The sequence below is a fragment of the Limtongia smithiae genome (genome assembly GCF_038497785.1).
Source record: "Limtongia smithiae strain NRRL Y-17922 unplaced genomic scaffold V1518scaffold_2, whole genome shotgun sequence".
NCBI classification, from domain to species: Eukaryota; Fungi; Ascomycota; class Lipomycetes; order Lipomycetales; family Lipomycetaceae; genus Limtongia; species Limtongia smithiae.
In genome coordinates, this window is record NW_027117623.1 from 384,725 (window position 1) to 405,659 (window position 20,935).

The window sequence follows — 20,935 nt, forward strand, 5'->3', positions numbered from 1 at the left end:
TTCAACACCTGTAGATGCCAAATTTTTTTTTTCAATCAGGCTCCACGGTGTGTCCTGTGAGTTGCTGCTGCTGCATTCGTTCTCCATAGATCGGATCACTTTTGCTATGCGTCGTCGTACATTCTCCTCGCCCTCTCATCTCTCTCTTCGTATGATCTGCTCGACGCAAGGCACTGCTTTTGTTTCTCGGTGTCGGCCAAGTTGGTATTCTTGATCACCATATGATGCTGCCGCTCTCTTGCTGTTGCTGCTGCATTGGCGCTAGTGCTTTTGTTTTCTCGCTTCTCCTTTCTCAGCGCCTGCTTCATCGCGTACTCCGAGGCCTCGTAGTCAAACTTCTTTTGTTTTTCTAAATCACGGACCACGTCCTTCCCTGACGGCGAGTACGCTGTCGATGATGCTGACGATGCTGTAGTGCTGGTATGGTGATGGTGGTGTGGTGCATGGTAGTGGAAATGGTGGTAGTGGTTATAGTGGTGGTGATATGGTGGTAGTAGTGCTTTGTTGCTGCTGCTCTACTTTTTCAAGCCTTCTCCATGCAGGTGTCGTTCTCTCTCATCTTAAGCTCAAGTTCTTATTCCCCATCCCACCCACCCCCGCATCGCGCGGATCTTTTTTTTTCCTTTGGAAAGTAATAATTCTCCACATAACACATAAGAAAATTACTGCTCCCTCTTCTTCTTAGTCTTCTTCTTCATCGTACCTCAGATATCCTCTGTTCTTCGCTTGCCGTCTTCTCGTCGTTAAAAGCAAAGATTCGCTCCTTAAAGACCTGGAGTATCGGCAATGCGGAAAACGTACTTGGCCGCGCTGATCTTGAAGTCATACAGGTCCTTGAGAGCATCGGCCACTCCAGCAAGTCCACCTTCCTTGACAATGTGGGGATGCGCAGTAATAGCGCCATCGGCAAGCCATTTGGTGAGCATGCGGAGCATCACGTATGCAAGGTTCTTCTCGGCAGCGGTGCCGTTGTGCGCCCACGCCACGGAGGCGTCCTTGTGCGTGAGAGTGGTGACAGCGTCGAGCGGCGGGTACTTCAAACCAGGCAAGATCGTGGACACCATGGCACCGGCATCAACAGCCGCCGCGACGTTCTCGAGGGAGCCGCGCTCGGACACAGTGTCAAAGACGTGCAACAGTTTCTGGCCGGGCTTCAAGACCGCGCGGATATCCGCAGCGACGTGGTCGTTGTCGCGATAGTCGATCACATAATCGGCGCCAATCGACTTTGCGAATTCCTTACCGGCACCAGCGACACCAATCACGGGGGAGATACCGGCAAGTTTAGCCAGCTTCACCGTGAACGCGCCAACGGAAGTAGATGCGCCGTACACAAGAAGCGGAATATCCTCTGTCACATTCTGAAACGGAAGAGGCAGCTTGAGAACCGTAAACAATCCGTAGGAGGCCGTCAAGTACACAAGCGGCAGCGTTGCGGCTTCCTCAAACGACACTGAGGGAGGAAGCAGGAACGTCGTGTAGTCGTAGGCGACCGCGTATTCGGCGAAAGAGCCATGGGGCGTGCCCATCTCATGGAAGGCAGCAACACGATCGCCCTTCTTGAACTCGAACACCTTCTCGCCGACAGCCTCGACGTAGCCGGCGATATCATCGCCAGAATTGAAGCTGCGCTTGCCGAAGAGCGGGTACTTCCAGTCCTTCCTGGATGTCACGTATTGCGTTAGCTAGCACCTCGTTTGATCAATGCACCAATGGGACTTACGGATTGCATCCCGAAACAACGACCTTGATCAGGACCTCATTGGGGCCAGGAACACTGCATAGACGAGTGGTTAGCATCCATGAATGGCACGCACTGGCACCTGATAAATCGTTGCGAGACTCACGGGATGGGAGATTGCACGATCTCAGCCGAGATCTCGGGGATGGATGTGACGATGACTTCCTTCATGGCTATCACGGGCGATATGTCGACACTTGTCACAAGTTACGATGGAGACAATTGCATGAAGCGGAGGAAGATCACTGTAGGCCCTCTCACGCGGCGCCAGAAAAGGTCCGAAATCGGGAGAGCGGCGCACGTTCCACTCGTGGTGTCGCCCTGCCCGGTGTTTTCACGCTTATGCTCGCACATGAGCTTCCATGTCGACGACGCTGATGCGAAAGAAATCATGAACATGACCCTGTTCGTCGTCTATAGTTATCTATGTGATTATTTACATGCACCTTGTCTATACTACTACCATACATTCAACCATATACCACACATATCTGTCTAACTCAGGTGGGAGGTGATATTGCTCGCGGCGGTAGTGAACAGATTCGTATCCACAGGCTTCTGTCGCTTGCGCAGCACGTTCTCAATGAATGCCTCGCCGGCCTTGTACGACGAGCGCACGAGCGGTCCGCTTGCGCAGTAGAGGAAGCCAAGCTCGAGCGCACGAAGACGCCACTTCTCGAACGCTTCCGGAGTGATATACTCCTCGACCTTCATGTGCCGCTTCGTAGGCTACATATCGACGCTATTAGCAATGACCACGATCATAGATCTCAAAAGCAGGTTTACTTACGCGCATGTACTGGCCGAAAGTGACAACGTCGACGTTAACCTTGCGAAGCTCCTTCAGCGCAGCTTCGATCTGGTCCTCCGTCTCTCCTAGACCAAGCATGATACTTGACTTCGTGATGAGTCCCTCCTTCGCCTTCTTAGCCGCATCAAGCACGCTCAAACTCTGTCTGAATGTGGCACGGCGGTCGCGAACGTACGGCGTCAGCTCCTCCACAGTCTCAATGTTGTGCGCAAATACATCTAACCCGGAGCATGCCATCAGCGCCACCATGTCTAGGTCGCCCATGAAGTCACCCGTAAGCGCCTCGACGAGAATATGTGGCGCCTTCTGCTTAATTTTGACCACCGTCTCAGCGAAATGGTGCGCGCCTCCATCGGCGAGATCGTCGCGGTCGACGGTCGTCAAAACAACGTAGCCGAGTCCCCATTGAGCAATAGCTGCCGCCGTGTTCTCCGGTTCGTGTGGGTCAAGAGGACTCGGGTTGCGGTTCGTCTTGACGCTGCAGAATCGGCACCCACGGGTGCAGGTATCACCCATCAACATCACCGTCGCAGTGGCATGCGCCTTATCACTACCACCCCAGCATTCGCCGATATTCGGACACCGCGCTTCCTCACACACTAAACGCGCATTATCAGCATTACGCACCAAAACTCTCGATGGTATATTTGCACTCACCTGTGTGCAAATTTAATCCCCGCAAGTCTTCCTTAATCTTCGTGTAGCTCCCGCCCATGGGGATCTCTGTCTTCAGCCACGAAGGTAGCCGCTGTACCTCCTTCTTGCGCGCCGCCACCACATCATCTTTGTCCACGCTCTGCCGCAAGAAATCGTCAAACGAAGGGCCCGCGTTAAGCTTGTCGGTGAACCGCGTCCGTTTGCGTGGAACGCCAAGCTCGTCTACCGTCGTCGTCGTCTGCTGCGCACTGGTTGTGGACGTCGTGTCTACGACCAGTGAATACGACCGTATAGATAGCTGGCATGCTGAGCCCATCGCCCGTAGTTGCCGGGAGATCCGCAATGTCGTCATGATGGTATTTCGCAGTCGGTAACGAAAACTCCGCTCTCTCACCGCTTATATGCTGTGTAATGTTGTCCTAACCAACCCCAAAATGCGCAGTGTCGAAACAGTAAATGCAGGGCCTTAGAGGAACTGAAACCTGCGTCTGTCCCAGAATGTCGTCTGTCTCGTGCTTGTGGATTAGAAATCGTCGAGCACAGCAATTGCGTGCGCGCATCCGATTCACCGCGGAAGCATGTGTTGGGACTCTGGCGCGTGCTGGAGATCACGTCTTCGGCGTGCATGCGACAACTTCGCGTACTCCAATCCGCGTTTGCTGCACTCGACTTTCGCATTGATTGGGACCGTCATCTGGTTGAAGACCGTTATGTTGAATGCTATCAATCGAGTCCTAATTATGCAAATCTCATAACTAATAATAACACTACCAGCTACACCAAACAAAACAAAAAGTTACCAGTACGGCTACACACAACCATGGAAAGTTAGTTGTTTTACATCCGTCATCATCCAGTTGCCCTCATGTCCGATTTCTAAACCATGGTGTCCCCAATAATGCCATCTTCTCTACTCGAGACACTCGACGCGGTCATCTCGCTGCCGGTCGACCCAATTTGAGTAGTCCACAGCTTGTAGTAGTCCACGTCGGTGCCCTTGATCTTGCCATGTCCGCCGTATGGACCATTGTCTGCTAACTTTGTCTTGATCACACCGTCATTGATGTCCCAAAAGTCTTTGCAATTGCTAATGCAACCTCCGTTGAACGGGTTCGCGTGTTGAGCCATTTTCAACGCAGATTGCCGCTCTCGACGTTGCTGTGCTGCACCGCTAGTTGCTGAGGACGAGATCCACGATAGTACTTTACTGCCACCTATGAACTCGCTCATGACATCCAGAAACTGAGGTATTCCAATCAGTCTCATGCATAGGCCAATAGATCCTCGTGGACCGCGGTGCGTATGGCTCGTCGGCGAAGTGGTACCCGCATTCGCGTCAAATGGATCCGCGAGCCCTGTTGGTGCCGGCACATCGTCGCCCGCACCGCCCATCCATCCAAAACGATGCAAATTGAAGGCTTCGTTCGTCGTCACTCCACGAGAGACTTGATACAACTGCACCACGTTCAAAAATGAAACCCATGTCATCTGAATACTCGCCCAGACGGCCATTATTAGCGTAAATGGGTCGTAGCTGACGGCCCGGCAGATTTCCTCGTCCGATATAAATATGCAACTGAATTTGAGATCGTCATCGACGTCGGGAAGATCTGGTTTTGTAAGCAGAAAATCGTAAGTCATAATAAACAGATATTCTTACACTCGTAGACCAAATACACAAACATTGGAATGGCAACTTCTAAAAGTATAACGTAAAGAAGAAAAGACCGATGATTTCGCAATCCAACACAGTTGTTGATCCACGGGCAATGGCTATGTGCATGTTAGCGATCTGCCTAAGACAAATCAAGTTGAAGTCACTTACTGATCCATTCGCGCGACACACTTCCCACATACACGGCAGTGCTTACTTCGCAATGGTCGTCTTGTATAACACTGAATGCAGAAATGTTGCGCGTCGTACTGATCAACTTCGAACAGATCGTCGATCATTTGCAGCTGCTCATCAGGGGTCTTTGGCTTTGGAATATAGCCGGGATCCATAAGCATGCCCTTCGTATAAAAATACATGGAAAATCCAAACATGATAAAAAATATGATGTTCATAAACCATGCATCTTCGAAAGTGGCTGGTAAAACGAAGAAGATCCAGCGAACTGCGACCCAGAACGCGGATCCAGCGAAGAGGCCTGAGAGATACGGCTGGGTGACATGTTAGTATAAGCAGTCCCTAATGCAATAATCATGGTACGTACACTATTGTGGAACTGCACAGACTTAGCCCGTCCTCGTTTCACGATTCTGGTTAGAAGCATATGCGAACCCACGACAAACGTAGATGCTAAAACCAAGCCGCTAAACACATTGAGAGAAGACAGTAGAGTGAAAGCGATCCCTAGCACAGCCCATGGCCAGAAAAACATAATGCGGTTCACTGTCATTATTGACATCGTGTTAGGAATTATTGAACCATCTTCGTAGCGTCCTGCAGTCTTCAGAGCTTGCTTCCACGCTGGAAAACACATCATTTCGCGTGCAATCGATGCAGCAGTCTTGCCGTCATTTGTCTCAGCCTTGACATCGGAACCCGCTTCTATCAGACTCCTCATCGAGGCCGCGTTGCCACGCACAGCGGCCCAGTGTAGAGCGGTGAAGCCGGTCACGTCCTTCAATTTGACGTCGGCGCCCCAGTGAACTAGAACATCGACGATCATCGCATCGCCCTGGTACGCGGCCCAGTGTAAAGGAGTCCGCTGATGGGGATCTGTGCAGTCGACGGGAAGGCCTTGGTAGAGAAGATATAGGACGAGCATGGTGTTGGAAGAGTGGACTGCAACGTCGAGCGCGTTAAATCCTTGAATGTCTGTTCGTAATGGATCCGCGCCGTGCTGAATTAGTAGATAAGACATACTCGAGAGGCCAGCACGACAAGCCCATAGCAGCGGCGTAGCCTTGAGTTCGCCGCCTTTGCAGTTAACATCGGCTCCGTGGTCAAGGAGATAAAGTGCGACGCTGGTGCTGTTGTTGATAGCTGCCCAGTGCAGCGCAGTCGCACCGTCAGAGCCAACATCGCCCACCGTGCACTCGCCGCTCGATATTAATCTATCGACGACTGCTACGTTATTGCTCTGCGCCGCCTTGACTAGTTCGGAAGGCTCCTCGACGGGTGCTGCACGCGAGCGTCAGTATTTGAGCAAGGCAGCTTGCAAGAAAGAAACCAAACATACGCGCTGATCCGTCATTCTGGCTCTGTGCATCCTGCTGCCCGGGTGGCGATGTGATTTGCTGTTGTTGCCGCGTATGACCGTCTGGAGCAGCCTGCTGCCTTGACAGGTTCTGCAGCTCGGTCGTCGGCTGCAGAGTCTCCGGGTCGGGCAGTGTCGTCATGCGGCAGTCTTAGTTTCTGCTTGCGCGGGTAAAGAACGCCGCTGCAGAGATTGCGGTGGAATACAAGACGTGGTCTCGATCTGGAGTATGACGAGTGGTCGGAGGATACGTCAGCAAAAGCAGCGATGTCGATGGCGGGAAATTCTAAGCATGACGTCGAGATTTGGGGTTTGGTCCCAGCTCCTGCGATATCTGAACGAAGTGCGAACGACCACGAAAAAGTGCGTACGGCAGGTACAACTCCAGCCAACGGTCTGTCGGTGCCGCGGCTCTGGCCATAGAGAGAACTGAAGCTGACCAAGGACTTACAGGAACCATTTGGGCGCGATGTTATAACCCACGGAGTACCCTATACACGCCTACTTTCGCCATTATGTATGTGGCACAAACAGCTGGACTGCCAGTTCGGGTGGCTGTGTCAGGTATGCATGCACGCATGACGCCGCAGAACGCGATGTTAGGCAACTAACGCTGGCATAAGTATGTAGAAAAACGAGCAGAAAGCTGTCGTCGAAGAGCGGTCATAATAAGCAGAACCGGATCCCAGCGTCGTATTATCGTGGAGGTACATCGCGTGCCCTCATGTTTGTGGACAGAGATCTACCCGCGGACCGACAACAATGGGCACCTATTTTCACTGGTACAATAGGATCACCTGATGCTAATGGGCGGCAGCTCGACGGCATGGGTGGAGGCATTTCGTCGCTGTCGAAAGTGTGCGTAGTGAGCGCCGGTTCGTCACTCGGCGCAGACAAGGCCGACGTGGACTACACATTTGCGCAAGTGCAGGTCAAGGGCACATACGTTGACTACGCGGGAAACTGCGGAAACATGAGTGCTGCTATTGGACCGTTCGCATATGACAACGAGCTTGTAGATCGATCGCGCGTGAGCAATGGGGACGGCACCGCGACGGTGCGCATCCACAACACCAACACGGGAAAGCTCTTGAATGCGACGTTCCCGATTATAGAAGGCGAGGAAGCCGCCACGGACGGCGATTTTGCGATTGACGGCGTGGGCGGGACAGGAGCGAAGATTGAGCTGAATTTCATACGGCCCGGGGGGTCAAAAACAGGCAAGCTTCTGCCGACAGGCAACGTCATAGACGTGCTGGAAGATTTACCGGAAGGCGTAGGCAGCGTGCATGCGACGCTACTGGACGCGGCGAATCCTGCAGTGTTTGTTGATGCAGCGGAGATCGGAGTGGAGGACCCGACAGTGCTACCGGCGAAGCTGGATACTCAGACTGACATTCTACGCAAGTTGGAGATCATCCGCACACATGGCTCAGTGAAGATGGGCATCACAGACAATCTTGAGGAGGCGGCGAAAGTGACGTCGATTCCGAAAATCTGCTTCGTGTCGCGACCCTCGACGCACAAGCTGCTAGACGGACGGGCCATATCAGCAGAGTCGGTGGATGTAGTTGTTCGCGCGATCTCAGTAGGGCAGCCGCATCGCGCTATCCCGATCACACTGGCTCTGGCGACCGCGGCAGCAGCCAAACTGCCGGGAACGATTGTGAATCGGGTGGTGAACACAAGCAAGGGAGGAGACGACAGCAGTGTGACCATTGGCCATGCCAGCGGCACTGTAGTGGTAGACGCGGAGTACATGGACAGCGAGTTGATGCATGTGACAGTGTTCCGCACAGCAAGACGGCTGTTTGAGGGGATGGTGTTTTGGAGGGCGTGATTTGAATAAAATTACATGTGAGGTTGTAGGTCAAAATCATGACACGTCGTTTCTTGACGCGTCGTTTCGTGATGGGAGAATGTGAATACAAAGGGGTGAGCATGTTGGCAGCGCGTTTGCAAGTTCCCGACTGAAGCGCAACGTCTGTCATTAGAAGACGCGCCAATATGGAAGGAGAGATAAACACGTTTCACTGCTCCAGACGCGACTTCGCGCGAGCCCGCTACAGACGCGGTCTCAAGAATCTATCGAGATCATATCGCAGACAGGCCATCCAAATCCGGACATTTTCCCGGGAAGTGCGCGACACCTGGGAGAAGAAGGGAGGGCAGCAAGGGCAAGGCGTAACAAAGATATTCCGAGGCCCCGTGCGCGCAGCTGGGGGTGGGAGGAACGCAAGGCGTCGCGGGACGCGACACTTGGGCAAGAGGACGACAGGACGCGCCGAGCGGTCGGTGTGCCCGGATTACGTACGCACGAGCTGCAGAAGTTGCCGTATCTGCCCGCGGTCGATGCACCGGCCATTCGCAGCTAGCAATCCGTTGTGATGATATCCTCCGCGCTGCTGGAAATGGCGGCCTCGCCAGGTCAACGCATAGAACACTCCGCGGCTTCGCCGCGGAGTGCTGCTGAAGGGCGGACGGCACTGCCCGAAGCAGACCGGCTGTGAGCAAGGTGTGGACCAGATTGTGATTTGTGAGTTGAGTGGTGGGGGGCGGCGGCCGGCGGCGGGTTTGGTGGGGCGGGAAAAGTGCTTATGCGGGAGGCAAACTGGCGCAGCTGAACGCGGGGGAGCGATCAAACGGCCACCAGGCTGTATGCGGTTACCCTCTTCGGAAGACGCAGGCCGCGGTTGTCGGCGATGCCATCGTCGGGCGCGTAAGCTGCCTGAATCGACTGGCTGCGCGGGCAGAGAACAAACCTTGCGGGGGGGGCCAGCTGTTGGTCACAGACTCACGACTCACGGGTCACGGGACAATTTATTCCCCGTCATCCGCGTGCGACACGCACGGCAGCGGCTGAGAGAACGAAAAATAGAACAGCTGCGGTTGGTCTGCGTGTGTCACGGCGGCGGCGGCGGAGCTGCTGCGCCAGGTAGTGCGGCCGGCCACAAGCCTGGCCAGTTTGCTGAAACCGAGCCGTCCGCGTTTGACTGCGCGCTCGCAGACTTATTTCAAAATCGCGGAATGGCCGGCACGCGGCGGTGCGGGGCACGACAATGCAGGCAGGCACGCGACCCGACCAGCGGCAGTGGAGGAGGAGATGTTTGGGAGAAGAGGCGGCGGGAGGCGGGAGGCGGGAGTCGACACCGTACGACATGTGTCGCACGACACAGCGCGACACGACGGAAGAGATGCCGGGCGGGGTCTAGCGCGGCGGCGACACGGAGAAGAACAACAATCGCGCGCAGTCGTCCGCCGTCGTCCCAAGGCTCTCGCCGACTCGCGGCTGTGTCGCGCCCACGAATATATTCCAGCCTGCGCCTGCTCGGCCTGTCCACGACTCTTCTTGTTCTCTCCTTCTCTTCTTTCTGCCTCTTGTCGTCGCCCCGGCGCCGTCGATTCTACCAACGTTTACGCTTGCTTCGCTGCCTGCGCCCCCTTAGTGTCTACGCCCCTGCGGCCTGGTCTCTCGCACTCCACTCCGCCGGACTTGCGGCTTCCACTCACCATCGCACTGCCCGCCACCTCTTCCGTCAACGCCTCCGCAGCCATGTCTGTTTCCACAGTTCTCTTACAACCAACATCAGCCTTTTCGTCTGCCACAGTCCACTCATTGCACCTGCTCGCTCACGCGCGGCCACCAACGCCTCCGCCTACGTCGATGGCCGACCTGTCTCCAGCCGAGGCCCTGCGTCTCCTTGCTGCCGGCATCCGCAGCACCCTCGCACTATGTGATCCTTCGTCTACCGCAACCAGCGCCGTCGACGGCAAGATCCAGTATGACGGTGTCGCGCAGGTCATCTCGCCTCAGTCTCTCCCCGTTCCGCCTATGTCACCCCCATTAGCGCCCCAGGATATGCCTTGCAAGGCAGATGTTTCGCCGTCTGCGACCCCAGCCCCCCCTGTGCCGGGTGCTCTTTCGCAGATGAGCCCTGGCTGCGAGCACGTTTCTACCTTCACTTCCGAATCTCCCGCCGACCAAAGTGATCGCATCGCCGTCGACAAGATGAACCAACGCGCCATTATTTCGCGAAGATTCTGGTCAAAGAGCGCACCGGAGATTGACATCGAGAAGTACCTGTTACGTATCCACCAGTACTGCCCGATCTCCACTGCGGTGTATCTGGCGACGAGCGTGTACATTCACCAGCTGTGCATGGTTACGCGCGCTATGGCACTTACTCCGCTGAACGTGCACCGGCTTGTTCTTGCGGCACTGCGTGTTGCGTCGAAGAATCTCGAGGACATCAACCATCAGCAGAAGCGGTTTGCCAAGGTCGGCGGTTTATCGGAGCAGGAGCTGTGCCGTCTGGAAATCGGGTTTTTGTTCCTGATGGACTTCGATCTGAAGGTCGATATCGCCATTTTGGAGGCTCAGGCTGGTCTCCTTATGGAGCTCGAGAGAATCGGCCGGTGAATTTAACAGCTTCTGCCGGCGTCATATTTTGGGATCATCTTAGTCATTATCATCATAAGGAGCGGGGACTGTTTATGTAGTATATCTGTGTCGGTTGGTGTACGGCATGTTTTGGCATGCTTTTGTACATAAGACATGATTGGAGAAGGCGGGTGGGTTCACTGGCGTTTAATGGGTTTGGGAATGATATCGACTTGGCATTTACATCCTTTGCAAACTAATACTACCTCATCTGCGTGCATGTATAATACGACTACGATTCGTTTCGATATCTGTGACGTGTCGGAGCCGTCGTCGTTGACACTTCATTGCGAGTTTGTTTGCTAACTCGTAACTAAATATATCCTCCTGCGTGCCGCAGAACTAATCATAGCCTCCCCATAAGTGCCCACCGGATGCCAACGCCTAGATCGCCGTGCGCCGTATGCAACATATAAAGTAATGCGACTCAAGAAGAAATAAATATTGGAGAGCAACAAGGTCGAACAATGCCGATGACAGCAGCGAAGACGCGCAGAAACTAAGGGTTCAGACGAAAATGAAGTATTCTGGCACGTCGCGCGTTCGCGCGGAACGAAGAACGAAGAACCTACATGACGGCAACTTGCATGTGTTTGCGGGGTCAGCCGTGTGTTGTACGCGCGTTGGCGACTACAAACCGAGGCGCTGATCGCGGTGCTCTCTTGACGACCAGCGTGGCAGTGGCGTTGGTGACTAATGTGCACTCATTCGGTGGAGGCGCCCCCGCCTCGGGGAAGAAGAGTGCGGGTCGGCGGAGGCTGCTGGACACCTGGGAATCGAAGAGAACGGCGACAGACCTAGCTAGATCTCTGTGTTTGCTCTTCCCTGGGTTAGAGCCGTGGCCCGCCCGTGGAGCACGGGAGCACGGCTCGGAGGCGCGGAGCCCATCGCGGGTCCACTCCACACTTTGCACTCAACGAGCGACTCGCGATGCAGGCCAAATTGGGAGCTGCCCACTCCGCACCAACGCATCACGCAAGTGTGGGGAATGAGCTCATTTCCCTCAGAGCACGGCCTCGTTCACGGCCGGAGGTGTGTGTGTACACGACCGTCGCATGCGGGATGTCGCTGGCGGGGCCATGCGGTCATACTGCCGTGGGACGGGCCGTGGACCGGCGTGTGAACAGCGAAAACAAGAATGCGGGGTGAACACAATACGCTAAGGTCGCCATCGCGATGCTGCCGTATGACACAACAACACACCTCGGACACCCGGACGGAAGACACACACTTGTGTCGCACCGGCCGGCCGCACGCGTCACGGGCCGTCTTCCGAGATTGCTCTGGAATTTGCTACCGGCCACTGTATCCTCCTTTAGCGACAAGGATCAACTTCTCGTCCACGACAGCTCGCGCCTGTGTCTTAACGAAGTTTGTCGACAGCAGACGGACGGCATCGGGGATGCCGGCGAACGCACAGCAGCCGGGTAGCTAACCACGGCTTCCGAGCGCCGCAACCGCGGTCGTCCCGGCGATTCCCCGGCTTATCCCGATCCGGCCGGCGGGACTCAGCCGGAATATCTGAATACTTCTAAACTCCCGTTAGAGTGCCAATTTACGCGTAATGCTAGGGTACGGGTCTGCAAGCGGCCAGATTCACGGCGGATGGTGCGCACCGTGCTCGTCAACATTTGACACTGGCAGCAGCTATCCGGTCGACAGAGCATCAGGTTAGGGCGTACATTGGGAGTTTCGGCTTCCTCTACGGCGCCCCCAACGGCTCCCCCACGAAGAGGTATATGTCAGGCGCGAACTTTAAGCTTATGCTGCGCACCCCACGCAAGATCGGGCCTAACAAGTGGACCATCTTTCCTATCTGACTTTGTCGCTCTTCATATTCCTTGCCGAGCACTAGTATTAGCTACTCGCTGAGATATGTTGAATCTGGCTGTTTGTAGCTTGTCCGGTTTTCATATCCCGTTCATAACATACGAGCGTGACTGCAAGGCTTCACACAGTCGCTCCTCACAGTGTAGCTTCGGGGGGAGACGACCGAGAGTTTTTGGCATGGCGGTATCAATACTGGCGACACCCCCTTTCTGCTTTACATGGTTGTATACGTACGTATGTGCATACTCTAGTACGCAATAGTCACTTTAACTGTCCGTAGCTGGTTGCGCTCCGCTTAGTTGTTGTACAGTTGCACACCCAAGAAGGTAACCAACAGCGAGAGATCGTAGACAATCTTGCACAGACCAGCAAGCAGGAATCCAAACTTCATAATCCCCTTCAACGCAAATGCCCCCATGACACTAGGGCCGCCAGATTGCGCAAGAGTCTTAGCGACATTGACGATGCCCATGACACTCGTTCGCTCTTCCTTAGTAACGATCGAGCTTAGGAATGTTTGCCGTGGTACCTTGTCCATGGACGCGGTGCAGAATCGGATTATTAACAATGCCATGGCGACCTTGACGTTTGATGGGAAACCAATAATGGAGAGAACAATCGAAGATGGCAAATGCGTAGCAACCATGGTGACAATCGGTCCCAGCCGCTTGGATATCGATGCTGCAACCAGAGACGATACTGCAGATATCATGTTGGTAAAGAAGAACAGCGTACCCAAAGTAGCTTCAGTCACTTCGAATCTGTTTGCAAAGTAGTACGCAACCCATGTCCTGCAGAAAGTTAGTACTTAGGTGTGTACCTTACCCAATAGACTGGCCGAACTTACTGCGTCGCAACGCCAGATGCAAACGAATCGAGCGCAAACAACAAAATCAACAGCCCAACCGTTCGCACCGTCCTTGCTGAATAGTGAGGCATGTAATTCAACCAGGCGAGCCATTTTGGTCGCTTTTTCGCCGACGACCAGGTGTTCATCTCGTCTAGCAATTCGCGTCGATCCGTAGCATCGTCTTGCTCCATGGAGTCGCGATCTTCTCCCGCCTTGCCCATATTTTGCATAGCGTATGCTTCACCACTTGTTTGATCTCCACTCCGGCTCGTCGATCCTGCTCCTTCCGAATTCGCCGAATTCTGCAACTGCGTTGACTGCATCTCAGGCGCCACTTCCAGCTCAGTCATTGGAGACAACATGAGAGTACAAGCGAACTTCACGACTCCAATAATACTGTACAAAACAAAAATGAGACGGTATGCAGTTATATCAGTCCAGTTATATGTGCTTTGCAGAAATTGTATGATATATCCACTAGAGATTGTTCCCAATGCAGCACCAAAACTGCCCAAGAGCGTGTACCAGGCGTAGATTTGAGCGCGATCGCTGAGGTCTGATAAATGAGCCACGATGGATTCTTCAATTGCGTTGAACGGACCAATCTCATTTCCACTGAAAGTGTATATATCAGCAAATCAACACGCTCAATTGCAGAGGACAAGCACTTACCTCGGCGATATCACACCAATGATAGCTGCGCCGAGAAGCAGCCAATAGTTCGTCGAGTACGAATATATCAAGCCTGATATGGCCATTAAAATGGCGCCAATACCGAGGACTCTTCTGCGCCCGACTTTATCGGCAACGAGTGTCAGAATGAACGATATCACTACATCGCCCAGCAATGTGCACGTCATCAGCAGTCCAATCTTATCGTCACGGATTCCCAATGCCGAGAAAAACAATGCCAAAATAATTGTAACCTGTCCATAGGCAAACATGCGAACGAATTTTTGAAAACATAGTAAATGGACATCACTTGACGCATATATCAATGCCAGAAGACCGGTTTCCGAGAAAATCGTCGAGATCACACCCATTGTGCCACCTTATGACTGAGAGCAAGGACCTCCCTACAAGCGGCAAGTCCTCGGTCCTAAAATTCGACGAATTTCCTTGCAGTGGTCATACAGACTGCGTGACACGGGCGGTAGGAACAGCAAGTGCCAATTGTGCGGTATTTCTCGCAGATCGATTCAGCAGCAAGACTGGGTTCGCGAGCGCCACGGAACGAAAGTATCAACGCGTCTTCTGAGCCTCGCTCCGTTGGGAGGAGTGCAATGAGACCCGAGATAATAACCAGTCGCTTGATCAGCTTTTCTCGTTTTGTCTTGGGGCACCCTAGCGAGCACGTGCAATTTCTAAGAACAGCAGCTTCGGCCAAGACTTGGAAGCAAAGGCAGCCCGTCGTCTACGTAACGTCATGATAGTTGTACTCATCTGAACGTTCTTGGTTACTATCATTCTTGTTCAAATTGTTGACAGAGTCCCATTGCTCATAAAGCTATTCAATTGACGACGAAATCTCCGTGTTACTAGGCGGGCGAAACAACATGATGAATCCCCTCCAGCTGTTCTCTCTCGAGGTGCTCGACACACGTCTGATCCCGTCGTCACAAGATGCCATCAATCAAACAAAGAAGAATGCTCCTCCATCGCGATGGCGGACACCCGAGTTTATATTTTACATCATTGTACACATGGTGATTGTGCCGCAGATGATTTTTGCTGCGGTCAGCGCTAGCAATGGTAGGGGATCTCTCTGTTGAAGTGAGCAGCAACATCGTACTAACGAGCTGACATTATAGAACACAGTCTTAATTACGAAATGTATGCGCACAAACTTCAGCAGGGCTGGATTTTAGGACGGAAAGTTGTAAGTTGTTGCCCTGTAGACATACCATCTTCCAATTACTGACGCGCAAGCTGCAGGACAATTCGGACATGCAATATGCCGGCTTCAGAAACAATCTTCCTATCCTCACGGGCACAGTCTTTCTACATTATACTCTCCGCCGTGTGGCAAACCGATTTTCTATCCCGCGCACTACTTTTGACCTCGTGTTTGCTTGCATATTCCTTACAGCGCTCCACGGTTTTAGCGTCATCAAGATCCTGGTGATTTACTCCATCTCATTCCTTCTGGCGGTGAAGGTCACCAACAGGCGCCTTGGACTGTCTCTAACGTGGCTATATTCGATATTGATTTTATTTCTGAACGAGTGGTATGAAGGCTATCGCTATGGCAACATACACCCAATTCTCGGCGTTTTGGTATGATCTCGTGGCCAGTGGCGCACTTCTCAAAAGCTAACGAAATTTAGGATGGCTATTGTGGTCTCCTTCCCCGGTGGGATGTGACTTTCAACTTCTCTATTCTGCGGATGATCAGCTTCAACTTTGATTACTACGAAAGCGTGGCAAGTAACACTGACATAGAGGTGAGTACGTGCTTATGTAGTGGTTATACTGAACCTACCTAATGCCTGTTAGAAGAAGCAACGAGATGAAAAAGAGATCACCGAACGCGATCGAATTGACATCGGCCCACCAACGGCAGAATACAATTTCAAAAATTATTTGGCGTATCTGTTGTACACGCCGTTGTACATCGCAGGACCAATTCTTACTTTTAACGACTTCATGTACCAAAGCAAACGTCCTCTACCTTCAGTTAGCTTGAGGCGGACACTGTTATATGGTCTACGGACGCTCATTTGCATTTTTGTAATGGAGCTCATTCTTCACTATATGTACGTTGTCGCATTGACAAATGCACATGCGTGGGAAGGGTTGTCTTCTATTCAGATCACCATGGCTGCGTTTTTCAACTTGAAGACGATATGGCTTAAGCTACTGATTCCTTGGCGATTTTTTCGATTCTGGTCACTACTCGATAAGATAGATCCACCGGAGAATATGCTGCGTTGCATGAGCAATAACTATTCAGCTTCAGGATTTTGGCGAGCGTGGCACAGAAGTTTTCACAGATGGACCGTTCGATATATCTACGTACCTCTCGGCGGTGCGAAGCATCCTATCCAGAACATGTTGCTTGTATTCACATTTGTTGCATTCTGGCACGATATACAACTCCGGCTATTAGCATGGGGATGGCTCATTACGCTGTTTGTTATCCCAGAAGTCGTGGCGAAGTTGGTTTTCCCGGCAAAGAAGGTTAGTACTAGTCATGTTTTCCAAATAATCTCATCTGCTAACAGTTCTTCTTGTCGCAGTGGGCCTCTCGGCCAATTTACAGATACATGTGCGCATTTGGAGGTGTAATGAACATCTACATGTTGATGATTGCAAACTTGGTGGGATTTGCGATCGGCTTAGATGGCATGTGGGACATGATTCGTGATATCTTTAGTTCATGGATGGGTAAGTTGTGAATTCGCATTTATAGGAGAGTACGTGACTGTTCTAACATATTTAGGTGTCGTCTATTTAATCTATGCCACCCTGATCCTGTCGGTTGGAGTACAGGTCATGTTTGAAGTCAGAGCGGGAGAAGAACGAGCAGGCATAAATATACGGTGCTAAAAGCATGCATGTGTAATATAGCATAATGATATAGTTATATCTTCCTCTGATTTGCGTAGGTCGACATGCAAGAGAAGCTCACTATTGTTCTATTGCCGGAGTGCCTGCGTGAACATGAGTTCATGATATCAGCATTTTGTACGCTCTTTGACAGGGGTTAGGGCTATAAAATTAGAGTTTACTCCTGCGCGGTTCAATTTTGTTCGTTCCACGTTTTCGAGCTCGCGACCATTCCACGATTCAGAGCAGATGTCAAATTAGGCTGGTCAAGTTTATATTGATCTGACCAGTTTGTACATACATAACGCGAACATAAGCCGAAGTTTTCGCGGATCTCGACAAAATGAAGTTGGTTCGGTGAGTGTGACTGTGCTGGTGTTGGTGATCCAGACAATTGTTATTGTTCGCTCCTTGCGCGCGTGCTATTTCGGATCTATATCGCCCTTGAAGGCCATAGATTGATTCTAATATGGTTGCTACAGGTTTCTTATGAAATTAAATTCGGAGACGGTTCAGGTCGAGTTGAAGAATGGTATGTAAGCACGAACGCCTCGAAGTTGCATATCTGACTTGATCCCTCAGGCACAATTGTTTCGGGCACGATAGTATCCGTCGCACCGACAATGAACACGACCCTTAAGACTGTTAAAATGACGGTAAAGGATCGGGATCCCATGTCACTAGACTATATCAACATCCGCGGCAACACAATTCGTTACTTCATCCTTCCAGATTCATTGCCATTAAACACGCTATTGGTTGATGACGGACCAAAGCCGAAAAACAAGAAGCGAGGAGAACCAGGTTCTAAAGCCCGTGGTGGCGCTGCACGCGGCGGTGCAAGAGGCGGCCCGCGTGGAGGCGGACCACGAGGACGTGGAGGTCGCGGACGGGGCGCGCCAAGAGGGTTTTAGGTGGCCTAAGTTATCGATGTTCCGGGCATTTGTGTGTGGTTTGTGAAATGGATTGCTTCAGGTTACGCAATGCTCTGTTTCACAGATCTGCGCTGGAATCTGGTGGTTCGCATAAAGTTGTATGATTTGATTATGGGATACTTCTGTACTGTACAATAGTAAAATCGACCAAGAGGAGACAGACAATGTTACTTGCTCTTATCCATGCATTTGGTTCTTTGCCGTTCCGTTCGGGTATTACAATTCGCTGATCGCGTTCGTGATGCAGAGCAACGTCGTGTCTGTGCAGTACACATTCCGCTACAATAAATACGGATCTAATCTCTGGCCATACGGATGGTACGCGTATGTATACTTCGCTCTTGAGGCGCCCTCTCCACTCTTTCGTTCATTTAGCTCACTTTCTGGCTGATGAATTCCTTCAACAATCTCGTAGTAGTACCAATCAATGCCGAGGGAGACTGCCCACGAAAGTCTATAAAGATGTCAGCAAACGGAAAAGCAACAGAGATGTATTCTACTGACAAAGCAGATCCGCATGTTGCACAGAGTAGCAAATACGAAAGCAACTCTTGCTCCTTATCCGGCGATTCAATCACCATCAATGGCGCCGCTAGAGACCACAAAATGGAAAATATGATATCCGGAACAATAGCTCGTTGAGGTTTAAAATAAACATTGGATTCGCCTCCAACACGATCCGCTATCATTAGCGACACGGCGATGAACGCACTCGCAAATGCGGAGAAAATCCCCTGTTTTGGCGTTAAGCAACTGATCTATCTGTTCATTACGTCTATAATGAGAGAACGTACGAGAAGTACCAGATATCCGGTTACAAAATCTAACCCACTAGAATGAAATACTTTCGTTTTAGCAAGCAGAGGTGTCCATTTCATCATCGAGCGAACGTGGATTGTTGAGACGATGACTGCGGATATGCTCAGCAAGGATTGTGTAATTCGTACAGCGAGACTGGATATCAAAAAGCAAGAGCTGAAGTTCGAATTTCTCATGGCGAAACAAGAAGTAATCAAGTATACGTGTTTATCTGATAGTTACGCTTCAGTGTGGTATATGTGTTCTATACCGAGTTCCATGGTGATCAGGCTACTTCAGTCAGTATCGAAATTCTACTCTTCTCCGCCACCATTTATTAACACGTCATAATTTACATTCAGCGATACAATAACACTGGTAACGATATCTCTCATATCTAAAATAATCGCGACTGTCATCTCTATCTTACAACCTATATCTCTTGAATAACTGAACCTCACAGGCGCCCGCTTACTTGCAACGTTTCTCCACAATGACGGCGCCAACCTCCTCGTACTCTTTCTTTCCTATCCACATCTAGTAAAATGTCAGTAAAAATCGACAAAAAGAACCAATCAAATACTATAACTTACTTGATGAAATGTACCTAAACTAGCCAAGATACTTCCTCCAATCCAGCAAGCATATTTGCGCTCTGAAGAGCTTCCCGGAGCTAGAATTCTGATTTTCATACCTTGGAAACTCGCGATCATTTCAGAGTTTACTCGTTCCGTGAATCCTTGAAGTAAAGTGGAGCCGCCGATCAACACTACATTATTCACAAGAGTAGACCTAGGATCAACATCGCATGCTGCAACACTGGATGTAATCAACTCAGCAATTCCCTGGAGATTTGTATCGAGCGAAGTATCCGGCAATGGATATTTCTGGGGCTGAAACAAAGGTTCGGTAGTAATAAATCGCTCAGTGCCAAAATTAAGATTATATCCGTCGGGAAATTCGAAAGAACGAGGTTGCTTTGTGTTCGCGACGCTATCGCTGTACGGAAGTTCGAGGAGCTGGCTTGTGCTTTCCTTAAACTCATGTAGAATGCGCTCCCTTTCGAACTCCATGAAGCTACTGGTAAGACCTTCAATCGATTTCAGAGTTGCGTTTGGCGGTTGTCCAACATCGACAGAAATTTTTTTGGAAATCATAAAGTGAGGAGTCAGTGCGATGCCTCTGCTGTTGAATAGGTACTTTAAGTGACTGTTGACATTATCGCCTGCTAGATTATTATGGAAGGTCGCTAAATGCCGCTGTTAATAGACAATCCCTAAATCAAGTACTAGCGGTGCGTACCCTTCTTCAGAACCAATCCATCAATGACAGGCGTGACAGACGCGACTGCGCTCCCGACATCCACAACCAAAGCAGTCGGCTTGGCACAAGCGAATCTAAATCATTCGTAAGACATATACACATAAATACAGTCAGTACAATGACGTTCATACGCAGCACAAACAGCGTTCTTGGCGAGATAAAATGCAGGGACACCTAGTTCTTCAAAAGCGACTTCGGCTGCTCTTTCTCTAGACTTTGGTGGATTCCACGAAGGCTCGGTGACCAGCAACGGGTGTTCCTTGGGATCTGCATATAACCGTTTCGAAAGTGCAAAATCCCATATTTTCACTGTCTTATCCCAGTCATCGACTACCAATGAGTTAGGAACGACATATACTCTCCATCTCGACACCGTACATACCACAGCCATCAATCATGGGGTTTGCGATCTCCATGCCCGGTCGGGGGGCGTGCACGTCATTATCGCCAACATATACGTGATCACCTTCCTTGCCGTAGGACGTTGGTATGACAACCTTCGGCGTATCTTCGCCTGCGAAGCCGACGCGTGTCCAGGAGCTGCCAGGATCGATCACCAGCGCAGAGATCTCGTCTAGAACAAGGCACAGACGTAAGCAACCAATTAAAATTCAGCATGATATGATAAGAATAGACACACACCTCCTCCATAAATTGCAGCTGGTGCGGTGCTCGCCATAACTGAGGTAAATTTCCGTTCAGATGAGAGTGAGTTTGCGTTCGACGAGATGCGCGTAGGAGCGCGACAAGGATTCGAGTTTAGGTTTTGGTGGTGGACCAATCTTGTGAAATTT

At 51.4% G+C, this 20,935-nt stretch overlaps 10 protein-coding genes across 10 annotated transcripts; 4 read left to right on the forward strand and 6 right to left on the reverse strand.

Annotated features, from left to right (window-relative positions):
- Positions 1–585: 585 nt before the first annotated feature.
- V1518DRAFT_411648 (chaperonin 10-like protein) lies at positions 586–2,057 on the reverse strand. The gene is made up of 3 exons (XM_066902904.1): positions 1,848–2,057; positions 1,724–1,777; positions 586–1,662 (listed from the first exon to the last, which is right to left on the reverse strand). Exons 1-3 carry the CDS (start codon positions 1,910–1,912, stop codon positions 765–767), a joined length of 1,017 nt encoding a protein of 338 aa, XP_066761160.1. The 5' UTR covers positions 1,913–2,057; the 3' UTR covers positions 586–764.
- A 179-nt stretch (positions 2,058–2,236) lies between these two features.
- Positions 2,237–3,525, reverse strand: V1518DRAFT_370729 (uncharacterized protein; the record flags this gene model as incomplete). The annotated part of the gene is made up of 3 exons (XM_066901331.1): positions 2,237–2,470; positions 2,532–3,151; positions 3,210–3,525. 3 exons carry the CDS (start codon positions 3,523–3,525, stop codon positions 2,237–2,239), a joined length of 1,170 nt encoding a protein of 389 aa, XP_066761161.1.
- Positions 3,526–3,921: 396 nt separating this feature from the next.
- Positions 3,922–6,767, reverse strand: V1518DRAFT_411652 (uncharacterized protein). Its single transcript, XM_066902905.1, has 5 exons — positions 6,398–6,767; positions 5,426–6,339; positions 5,035–5,372; positions 4,870–4,982; positions 3,922–4,819 (listed from the first exon to the last, which is right to left on the reverse strand). The coding sequence occupies exons 1-5, from the start codon at positions 6,555–6,557 to the stop codon at positions 4,086–4,088; spliced, it is 2,259 nt and encodes a 752-aa protein (XP_066761162.1). The 5' UTR covers positions 6,558–6,767; the 3' UTR covers positions 3,922–4,085.
- V1518DRAFT_411654 (PrpF protein) lies at positions 6,656–8,297 on the forward strand. Its single transcript, XM_066902906.1, has 3 exons — positions 6,656–6,778; positions 6,869–6,979; positions 7,039–8,297. Exons 2-3 carry the CDS (start codon positions 6,931–6,933, stop codon positions 8,253–8,255), a joined length of 1,266 nt encoding a protein of 421 aa, XP_066761163.1. The 5' UTR covers positions 6,656–6,778; positions 6,869–6,930; the 3' UTR covers positions 8,256–8,297.
- A 1,671-nt stretch (positions 8,298–9,968) lies between these two features.
- V1518DRAFT_425535 (cyclin-domain-containing protein) lies at positions 9,969–10,835 on the forward strand (the record flags this gene model as incomplete). Its single annotated transcript, XM_066905923.1, has 1 exon — positions 9,969–10,835. One exon carries the CDS (start codon positions 9,969–9,971, stop codon positions 10,833–10,835), a length of 867 nt encoding a protein of 288 aa, XP_066761164.1.
- Positions 10,836–12,521: 1,686 nt separating this feature from the next.
- V1518DRAFT_411663 (major facilitator superfamily domain-containing protein) lies at positions 12,522–14,920 on the reverse strand. The gene is made up of 3 exons (XM_066902907.1): positions 14,209–14,920; positions 13,534–14,151; positions 12,522–13,477 (listed from the first exon to the last, which is right to left on the reverse strand). Exons 1-3 carry the CDS (start codon positions 14,577–14,579, stop codon positions 12,982–12,984), a joined length of 1,485 nt encoding a protein of 494 aa, XP_066761165.1. The 5' UTR covers positions 14,580–14,920; the 3' UTR covers positions 12,522–12,981.
- V1518DRAFT_411664 (MBOAT, membrane-bound O-acyltransferase family-domain-containing protein) lies at positions 14,729–17,128 on the forward strand. The gene is made up of 7 exons (XM_066902908.1): positions 14,729–15,288; positions 15,348–15,415; positions 15,472–15,813; positions 15,864–15,980; positions 16,033–16,716; positions 16,776–16,923; positions 16,979–17,128. Exons 1-7 carry the CDS (start codon positions 15,093–15,095, stop codon positions 17,083–17,085), a joined length of 1,662 nt encoding a protein of 553 aa, XP_066761166.1. The 5' UTR covers positions 14,729–15,092; the 3' UTR covers positions 17,086–17,128.
- A 175-nt stretch (positions 17,129–17,303) lies between these two features.
- V1518DRAFT_411667 (uncharacterized protein) lies at positions 17,304–18,434 on the forward strand. The gene is made up of 3 exons (XM_066902909.1): positions 17,304–17,442; positions 17,568–17,617; positions 17,668–18,434. Exons 1-3 carry the CDS (start codon positions 17,429–17,431, stop codon positions 17,997–17,999), a joined length of 396 nt encoding a protein of 131 aa, XP_066761167.1. The 5' UTR covers positions 17,304–17,428; the 3' UTR covers positions 18,000–18,434.
- On the reverse strand, positions 18,119–19,123 carry V1518DRAFT_411669 (uncharacterized protein). Its single transcript, XM_066902910.1, has 3 exons — positions 18,815–19,123; positions 18,525–18,754; positions 18,119–18,474 (listed from the first exon to the last, which is right to left on the reverse strand). Exons 1-3 carry the CDS (start codon positions 19,013–19,015, stop codon positions 18,300–18,302), a joined length of 606 nt encoding a protein of 201 aa, XP_066761168.1. The 5' UTR covers positions 19,016–19,123; the 3' UTR covers positions 18,119–18,299.
- V1518DRAFT_411673 (actin family) lies at positions 19,124–20,934 on the reverse strand. The gene is made up of 6 exons (XM_066902911.1): positions 20,784–20,934; positions 20,524–20,715; positions 20,273–20,471; positions 20,121–20,215; positions 19,412–20,067; positions 19,124–19,355 (listed from the first exon to the last, which is right to left on the reverse strand). The coding sequence occupies exons 1-6, from the start codon at positions 20,818–20,820 to the stop codon at positions 19,290–19,292; spliced, it is 1,245 nt and encodes a 414-aa protein (XP_066761169.1). The 5' UTR covers positions 20,821–20,934; the 3' UTR covers positions 19,124–19,289.
- Between the last annotated feature and the right edge of the window lies 1 nt (position 20,935).